This window comes from Thalia democratica, chromosome 3 (assembly GCF_965202585.1).
Source record: "Thalia democratica chromosome 3, ktThaDemo2.hap1.1, whole genome shotgun sequence".
Lineage (NCBI taxonomy): Eukaryota > Metazoa > Chordata > Thaliacea > Salpida > Salpidae > Thalia > Thalia democratica.
Window position 1 is genome coordinate 75,968,712 of NC_139167.1, and position 9,930 is coordinate 75,978,641.

General features: G+C 29.9%; 1 protein-coding gene across 1 annotated transcript; it reads left to right on the forward strand.

The window, feature by feature from the left end:
- Window positions 1–3,606: 3,606 nt before the first annotated feature.
- Window positions 3,607–8,261, forward strand: LOC145832550 (pre-rRNA 2'-O-ribose RNA methyltransferase FTSJ3-like). The gene is made up of 4 exons (XM_082939865.1): window positions 3,607–5,173; window positions 5,957–6,222; window positions 7,249–7,406; window positions 8,063–8,261. Exons 1-4 carry the CDS (start codon window positions 3,607–3,609, stop codon window positions 8,259–8,261), a joined length of 2,190 nt encoding a protein of 729 aa, XP_082795991.1.
- Window positions 8,262–9,930: the final 1,669 nt, after the last annotated feature.

Here is a 9,930-nt window from a genome sequence, read left to right on the forward strand (position 1 = left end):
ATTATAGAAGTAGTTCTTTTTGGCTTTATAACTTATCTTTTTCATTAAGAACTTTTTTAACTCTACAACTTCATACCTTTAAACTCAAAAAGCTTCTTTGAATTTAAAAAAAGCTAAAAGCATTTGTTAGCTGAGTCAGAGATGTTTAAAATAAGACAAAGGTGTAATAAAGTGCCGTATCCCCTAACAGTTTATTAAATTGTTTATAGTACACATTTATACATGATAGAATATGTTAAGAAAATTGCAGAATTGCCACACATTCAGTATATTTTAAGTAACTATGAAATTAAAAAAAAAAACAAATCTCAGGTTAAGTCAACCTGTTTGATTTTTTTTAATAAGGATGACCAAGGCCAGTTTAGTTATTTTTTTTAAACGCATATAGTTTTAAGATTTCTGAAAATATCTAGCTAGTTTTTTGTAGATTTTTAATGAGATTCAACAAGTTTTGTTGATGAACTATATTTTAAGTGATTAGAAGTTTTTTTTTTTAAAGTTTTTATGTGACCCAAGACAGTTTAGGATCACTCAAGACGGTTTTTTAAAATCAAAGAGTGGCAACTCTGAAATTAAAATATGAACAAACAATAAATATGAATAAACAACTTTATATAAAAAATATTTTTCTTATCTGTTTTCTAAATTATGAAGAAAATAAGAAAATGAAACAGCAGCTTTAGCTTTTTAAAGACCAGTGAACAGTAAATAACCAATTTAATATTTCATGCACACTAGATTAATAGAAAAACATGTTTCTTACACAAAAATAACTTAAATTATAATTTATCTGTGTTTGTGACTACACCAACTAAATTAGAAAGAAAAATAGAGAAAAGCCCATTAATCAGATATGTTTATAAATATTTTTAAATATACAATAACTATTTAACTCAAATTCTTTTTTTTTTTAATTTAGTTTTTTGTTTTAAATGTCCTATCATTTTATTATTACTATGGTTTGTTTTAGCTATCAACTCAGTTTTATTTTGAATTTTCTTACTTTACCTACTTTTTTTTAAGACTTCTCATAAACTAAGTCTAAACTTGAATACTTAGCTGACTTAGTTCTTCAAAGAGTAAGAACCTTTAAATATTTCAAATGGTAAATAATATATCTTAAAATGTTAAATAATTTCTACTAAAGTAAAAAAATAAAGCTTTTAGAACATATTTATAACTATAATCGATAAAAAATTTATTAATATAATACAGTTTATCAGGGTGGCCACAAAATCTGGAAAAAACTGGATTTTCACAATTTAGGCAAAAAAACCTGGAATTTGGAAAGTTTTGAAAAAATATTGAATTTTGTTCAAAAGTCCTGAAAAGACCTGTAACTTCGGACAAAAATCAAGCAAAACCTGGATTTTTTTCTGATTGTAATTTTTAATGTCTTTATATATAATGATATAACAAAAATTGTAAAATTTATCCTTCTTGATAGAATAAAAGGAAAGTATTAAATATTTTATTAGTATTTGATGAATTATTACTTTAATTAATGAAAGTCCTTTTTTACTTTCACTTCTATTGTTTTAATTGCCATGTTGAAGCAGTCAAATAGAACTTGTTTCTTACTGACGCAACTTATAGATTTAAAGAAAACTAAAAGCAACAGAAAATTAAGAGCAAGAGCTAAATAAAATTCAGGATGCAAGGTTTTATGCCTAATGTATTGATAGCAGCTGTAGTAAATCTTAACTTAATAGTTAAAAGTTATAAGTCATTAGTTGTGCCTAGTTTTATTAAATTAGCTATAATTAGTGTCATTAAGTTAGTTTTAATGTGTCTTTATTTTATGATTAAAAGTTTAAACTTAGACCATACAAGTTTTATGGTCAATTTGTTTTGGAATTGGGAAAATTTACTAATAATCTAACTTTAACACTACTTGATTTTAAAGTTATTCACATAAGTTTTTTAAACATTACAAAAAAATAGTAAAAAGTGGGTAAATAAAAATTAAGTTTTACGACTAAATTTTTTTTGTTTAGTTTAGAAAAAAAGTTTTCAATTTAAAGATAAAAACTAAAAGTTTATAATTCACCAAAAAGAAACTCCAAAAGTTTATAAACAATTGCTAAAACCTTTATGATTATAAAAGAACTGGTCTATTTTAGTCTTTTTAGTTTGTACTCTCCATAACAAACATTAAACTCTCCAATGTTGATTGCTTTTAATTAAAAAGTTAAATAGAAATAAAAACAATGAAAAATTAGCTCGTAGCTAAATTGCTTGTAATAAATTAAGAAATGTGATTAACCATTTACAATTAGTGATTTATAACCCTGTAAATTTAGTCTTTTATTTTAGTACAGCTCTTCTTTCAATCATAACTGTTGTATAAACTAACCAATAACTATCCTTCTTTAGAAATATCTTTATTTAGTACAACTAACCAAATACCCTTCTTCTTTAGCAACACTTAGTTTGTAGTTAAGAAAGCCATAAAATATTAAGTTGTAAAACAACATTCTAAACATCAGTCAGTAAAAATGTTGAGTTTAGCTAAAAGCAGGGTTGCGGCAAACTCAGGGAAACTCAAGGTATTTTTAGATTTAAGAAAATCTCTAGGTTAATTTGACTTTATGTTATACTTAATATTTACTTAATACTTAATAACTACTTAATTTTTACTTATTTATTAAATGCTGATGTCACTGATCATTGCCAGCAAAATGGTTGCTTCATGTGAAACTATGATAAACCGTTTGTAGATTGACGACTACAGGTTTTTCGGTTTTGACTGACTGATAAGTCCTAATACCTTATTGTTAAACTTGAGCTTGTCTCTTGGCAAACGAAAGTCCAGGCTTCTGCTCTGCTGACTTTTGCTGATGTTTTTTGTTGATCGTACTTATTTTTTACTACTATTGTATATAATGTCAACTAACAGGATTACACAAAATTATCAACAATGTTGTATTTTAATCTCAATTAGTTTAAACTTCTAACTTTAAATCGTTAAAAGCAATAATTCTCATAAGTTTAGTGAGTATCTATTGCAGAAGCATGCACATAAAACCTTTTTTTTTAATTATTAAAATAATGAGCATGAGGTATATTTGCGCCAGTGGCAAACATTTTTTTTAGAACTTCAAAAAAAACTCATGTGGCTCAAGGCTGTTTAAGGTCTCTCAGGGCAGTTTTTTGACTTAAAGAGACTGTAATAATTTTTTTTTTTTTTTTGCCATTGTACGAAATCAACAAGTAATTTAACTTGTACACATCATCAAATTGTACAATTCTTATCAGTTTGATACAATAAGTAAAATTGTTTGTTTTCTTTTACAATTGAAAGTGTGTTTTGTGAAAATATGTAAAGCACACAAGAAGTTACTATCACTCATGTAGTTTATATTTAATAAATATATTTTTTTCATTTCTATATATTTAAAAATCTAAGTTGGGATTTTATTTTTACGCCATTAGATTTATCTCCTTCATTACAGTTATGATAAATTTAGTATGTTGTGATATGTTAAGTTAATATATATCAAGTAGTTAAATTTTAAATCAAATTCACAATAGAAAGTATTTTGGATTTTTTTTTTCAATCATTCTTGATATAATCCAACATTTTTTATTTTAGATTAAATAAAAATGGGTAAGTCTAAGAAAGTTGGAAAGGATCGTAAGGACCCCTTCTACTACAAAGCAAAAGAGCTCAACTACAGAGCCCGTTCGGCTTTCAAGCTCATTCAGATAAACAGGCGGTTCAACATTCTCACCGACTCTAAAGTTTGTGTTGATTTGTGTGCAGCGCCCGGTGGCTGGCTTCAGGTGGCTGCTGAGCACATGCCTGCTAAAAGTTTAATTGTGGGTGTAGATTTGTGTCCAATCAGGCCCATACGGGGGTGTATAACTTTTCAAGACGACATCACGAAGCAGAGTTGCATTGATAAGATAAAAGGAACGCTCAGGCATTTTAAAGCAGATTGCTTTCTCAACGACGGCGCACCTAATGTAGGAAAAAACAGGCTTCACGATTACTACTCTCAAAATTTTCTTGCCTTACACGCCCTGAAGGTCGCCTGCACTTTCTTAAGAAAAGGTGGTAGTTTCGTTACTAAGGTTTTTAGATCCGGAGATTATGATAAATTGCAGTGGGTTATGAGGCAGCTTTTCCATTCAGTCTACTGCCATAAACCACCAGCTTCAAGATATGTCTCATGTGAGATCTTTGTTGTTTGTCAAAAGTTCAAGTTTAGCAGCATTAAAGAAATCGACAGAAGGTTTTTTGATCCAAGATGTGTGTTTGAAGATGTAACTGAAAAAGCAAGACCCATTCAGCTCAGGGATTTCGAGCCAAAGAAGAAAAAAGCAAAGGGTTACAGTGATGAACTGCAAGCTGCAATTTCCAATGAATCAACAATTGATGAGTTTTTGGAGTCTGAAAGTCCATTGGTTTTCTTACACAGAGCAAACCTCAAAGTAAAGGTGGATGAGAGCAGATTGGAGGAGTTGAAGTTGGACTTTGACATGGTAGAATGCCTGAAAGACGTCGGTCAGTGTTGTAAAAAAGACATCAAGGCCTTGCTCAAGTGGCACACGAAAATGAGGAAGCAGCTTGGAATGGTCGATGAAGAACCGCAAAAAGAAGAGCAAGAGGAGGAAGAACAGTTGGACAGTGACGAAGAAATGACGAGGGAGCTGCAAAAAATCGAAGAAGAAGAAGCTAGGGATTTGAAGCGGAAACAAAGGGCTGTGAGAAAAGCAAAAATGAAGGTCACCACCAGACAGAGGAACTTGAAGCACTCTGGTCTCGTGGATGACAACAATGAGATGTTTAACTTGCGGGATGTCAACACGAAGTCAAAGCTGGACAAATTGGATTCAGCAGCTATGGACGTCGAGCATGAGAGTTCTGGAGAGGAAGAAGAAAGTGAAGAGGAGAGTGATTCGCAAGAGGAATACTCTGACATGGATGATGATGTCAGTGATGATGAGGAGAACCCGCTTCTTGTGGGAGAAACTGAAGATGCTCCAAAATGGTTCCAAGACAGACTTTTTGAGGATATTGAAGAGGAAGGGGAAGAGGACGATATCATGCAAGGAGACAAGTACTACCAGCATAAGAAGAAACAGCTGAAGGAAGAGGAAAAGAAAGTTAGAAGTTTGAATGATAATACAGTTGTAAGTCAAAAAGCGCCTGAGCCATCTGAAAACGGTTAGTAAATTTTTGAATGTATGTTTGTAAGTTATCCTAATAAATTATTTATTTTTTCAGTTAGTTTTTATAGTTATTAAAACCTGTAAGCATTCAAAGTTTAATATTGTAATTAATGAATGTATTGAAATATAACTAACAAAAAATTTAAAAAAAGGTTATAGTTTGTTTTGAAGGAGTATTTTTGAGATTGTTTAAATTCTATAAAGACTTTAGAATTAAATTAAGACTAAAAATTAATTTAAGTGTTTATATTTAAAATAGATTAAAATTTACGGAGAGACATTGATGTAATAAAATCTAAGTATAGTTTTATACATTTTACCTATTTATTTTATTAGTGTTGCTACAGACTTAATTAACTCGAAAACTTAAGCACTATCGTAAATAATAAACAGGTGCATTTAATTTTAACTTGAGTGTTTGATAAACAAGAAAAAATAAAATTACTCAGTTTTTTTGCATATAACAGTTTTAACACTTTTTAAATAGTTTGTTACAAATTTTAATTAAGTGTTATAAAAGCTAATTACTTAAATAAGCTTTTATTTTGTATAAACTATTCCTGGTATTGCCAAAGTAAAATAAAACCTAGTTAGCTTACTTTGTTTAATTAACTCCACAAAAGAATGCTTAACTCATAACACACTCCAAAAAAACTTGACAGCTTCAAACTATTAAAAAAAAAACATTTTGCAAATTTCATACTTCGTGTGTACTTTTTTGTATTTTTTTAAATTTGATAATTTATAGTGTAACAATACCGGTCAAAATATGTTTCAGAGGCAGCTGACACGGACAGCGAATCAGAAGCCGCCAACTACGAGTTTCCCGCCAACCACGAGTTTTCCGCCACCGAGGTCACTCCGGAGGGGCTGGCGTTGGGCGAGCAGATGAAGAAGTCGCAGATGAACAAGAACATGATAATCGACAGTTCGTTCAACCGGAACATGCACGATGACGACCAGTACGCGCCCGATTTCTTCAGGGAGTACGAGGAAAAGTTCGTGTTGAGGAGCGGCGTCAATCAGCACGTGTCCAAGAAAGACGTCAGTATTTTTTCAGTTGTTTTTGCTTCGTTCCGCTTGCAATCAGGTTGTTGAGTCGAAGTACAGTGTTGAGTTTTAAAAGCGAAATGAAGCTGTTTGGTAGTATCTTCCCGCCCAAGTCGATTTAATCGACCTTAATTTATTGTTTTGAATTTATGCATAATAAGGCAGTTGTTAGGCGGGTTGTTATTTATGTATAAGGGTGCGGTTTTACCTCATAATATGTTGTTAAATCTTCTGTGTACATGATGAATTAAAAGGTTGTATGCGCTACCTTCGTTTTATTTTATCAAGATAGTGTTTATAATGTTTTAAAAATACTAAAAGTATATCATCCCAAAATTTATTGCAAGTTTATTAAGATTCGTATGAAACGGGAATGAAACATATTTTTTAATTAGTCTCACTTTATACATATTTGTACAAGCTACCAGTTACTCTTTACCGCTTGTTAAAGTTCAAAGTACTTTTTTGAGATATAAGCAATCTAAGTAAGAGAGTTCAATATGGAAGGCGTGAACTAAAAAGCCGAAAAATAGACTATTTAACTAAAATATATCTCCCGCTTCAGTTTTTGAGATTTTGTCTACTACTTGAACTACTTGTAAGAAACAATTTGATAACATTTATTTTTTATTATTTTTGGTCATAACTTTTTTCAAAAATCTCTTTCTTACAAGTTATTCGTAATATTAAAATGAAAATTTCCTGAAATTTTAAATTGAATTCCTTAAAAAATTAGAATATACATTTTAGTAAATTTTTTAAAATACCCAAAAAATTCAGCTATGAAAAAATTATTTTCTATACGGTTGTATCAGTTATTTTTTAACTGGATATATTTTAAAATTTAGTTGTCATTCTTAATTCTTTACAAAGCATTTTAAAGTAGATACTTTAACCTTTCAAACAAGATCTATTAAAAAAAATTAAACCCTGCTATGCCATCAAATAATTTGTTTATATTACCTAAAATAAGCGTTACATTTAAAAACTAAGAGCTGCAATCACTATTTTTCACTGCAGATCGCCGAATACAGGAAGGCGAACAAGAACTTGACCGACAGGACGATCAAGAAGGTGACGGAGGCCAAGTTCAGGAAGAAGTACCACCTGCAGAGGAAGATCGAACGAGCCAACAAGGCCGCTACTTCGATCCACGACAACAAGGACATGAGCAACAGGTACTTGCTTGAAAGTTTTATAAAAATAATTTGAAATGAAAATTTGTTTAGTCAAATACCTTAACCCAAAGTTTACAAACTATGTTTAGGTTTTAGTGCATTAAATATACAGTTAATTTTTTTGTTAGACACAGATATATATATATATATATATAAATAAGATTAAATACAGAACTATTTTAAAGTTTTTATAAGGTTTTTTTTCTAATTTGTTTCAACTTTTTACCAATTTTTATAAGCAGTTACTAAAAACCTAGCCTTCAAACAAAATATTTCTTTAATTTTGCATGAAAAAAGAAATCATAAATTTTGAATTGTACAGTGTTTTGTCAAACTTGACAGGTAGCCTGTTACATAACATTATTAACATTAAAAGTTTTTTTGCGTATACATATACTAATTTCGCGCACAACAAACGTTAATCTCGAAGAATACTTTTGATGGATAAAGTATCAAGTCCGAATCATAAAAAAATCAGTGTTTGTTTGGTATCAAATATACATTTCATAAATAAACGTGAAAAACCTTTTGCAGTTTTTAAAATTGACTAAATTATTGTTATTACATTGCGTTCGTTGTTAATTACGACGTTTATATTTGACTTTGAAATCCCGTGTTGAAAATCCTACTAAAAAACAAAAACATTCTCGCAACAGGGAAAAGCAGATCCAGCTGAGGTCGCTGTACAAGAAGTCGGGACTTTCCCGAAAGAAGGAGCACACGACGTACGTGTTCGCGAGGAAGGGGATGGGGCAGCGCGTGCGGAGGCCGGCGGTAGTCAGCGGCCAGTTCAGGGTGGTCGACAAGCGGATGAAGAAAGAGTTGCGCGCCAAAAAAAGGGCGGCAAAAAAGTAAATTGGGGTCTTAAACTAGAATAAACTGTTAGCTTGCAAACACAAGTTTTTTTGAATTTTTTTTTTATAAATTAATAACACGTGCGTATATGTCTAAATGATAAAGTTCGAAATAATTAGTTTTGTGAGCACAATTGAACCAAGATGTAATAAAAAAAGGGCGGCAAAAAAGTAACTTGGGGTCTTAAACTAGAATAAACTGTTAGCTTGCAAACATAAGTTTTATTTGTCAATTTGTTTATGAATTAGTAACACGTGCGTATATGTCTAAATGATAAAGTTTGAAATAATTATTTTTGTGAGCACAATTGAACCAAGATGTAATAAAAAAAGGGCGGCAAAAAAGTAACTTGGGGTCTTAAAATAGAATAAACTGTCAGCTTGCAAATATAATTTTTTTTGACAATTTGTTTATGAGTTAACACCATGTGCGTACATGCCTAAAAGGTAAAGCTTGAAATTATTAGTTTTATGAGCACAATTGAACTAAGATGCAATGAAAAAAAGTGGCATAAAAGTAAATTAGGGTTTGAGTCGAAGGTTGAGAGCATTTGAGTTTTTTTGTGCAACTGTGTTTCTTAGGTCCGTAAATAAACATAACTACTAGCTTGTTTATGAAATTGTTACACATTATAAATTAAAAAAAAATCGACAAATTTATCAAACCAAACAAAAAACACAAAACAAGAAGTTGCATAAATAAGAATAGTAGCGATGTTTATTATTAACAGAAATATTAGGTGTACTTACCATAAACAAAATGCATTTTTTTACTACTTTACTAAATTTAAGCAAAATTTTTGTACAAAATACTTTTTTGGCAAAAACAATGAATAACAAGATTATTTAGTATTTCATTATATTAGTGTGTTGTTAGCTTTTAACTTTAAATGGAAATGTTCAAAATAGTTGTACAACAAAAAGAAAACCTGTTAATACTCATTTATTTTTTTCTTTAACAAAATATTTAATTACCTTTACTTTATCAACTAAAAACTTGTATTACCTTTAAAGTTTATGTCATACCTTTAAATTTGTATTTAATTTTTCAAAAGATAGTATACTAAATGACAAAAAAAGTGCTCGAAATGTTTTTTGTATGAATGAACCTTTTGGTTATAGAGTTGTACTTAATTTAGTTGTAAAAATTAAAGTCACTGTCAAGGTTGTATATAAAATCAAATTATGACGCGGTACTTATTAATTATTCTTACTTAACTTCGTTTTTAGACAATTTAAGCCAGAAGCTCCTTCTAATTGAGCTCGATGCGTTCCTTCCTTTATTTTCTGCTTTCAAAGTCCTTTTGTTTCCTAGCACTGGTCAGCAAATATATTTTAATAATACATCTAGTTTTCTTGTTGAATGGGAAATTTTTCATACAAAATGTCATTAAATGGATCAAAATTTCCAATGTCATTATTTTGAAAAGCGTATAGTCCAAAAACAACCGAGCGTTACATTATGTTGAAGAACTTGATTTTGAATGTATTCGAATTTTTTCTAAGGATTTAATTACTTTTTAGTGTTCATTTTCTGTGGTTTAAGCTGATTGATTTTTTGTAAATAGTTTTTTAACTACTTAAAAAATATATCTTCAGTCAGTCATACAGTTACAAACATACAATCAGCAATATCTTGTACTTAAAAGTAGAAAAAAAAATTGTTAATT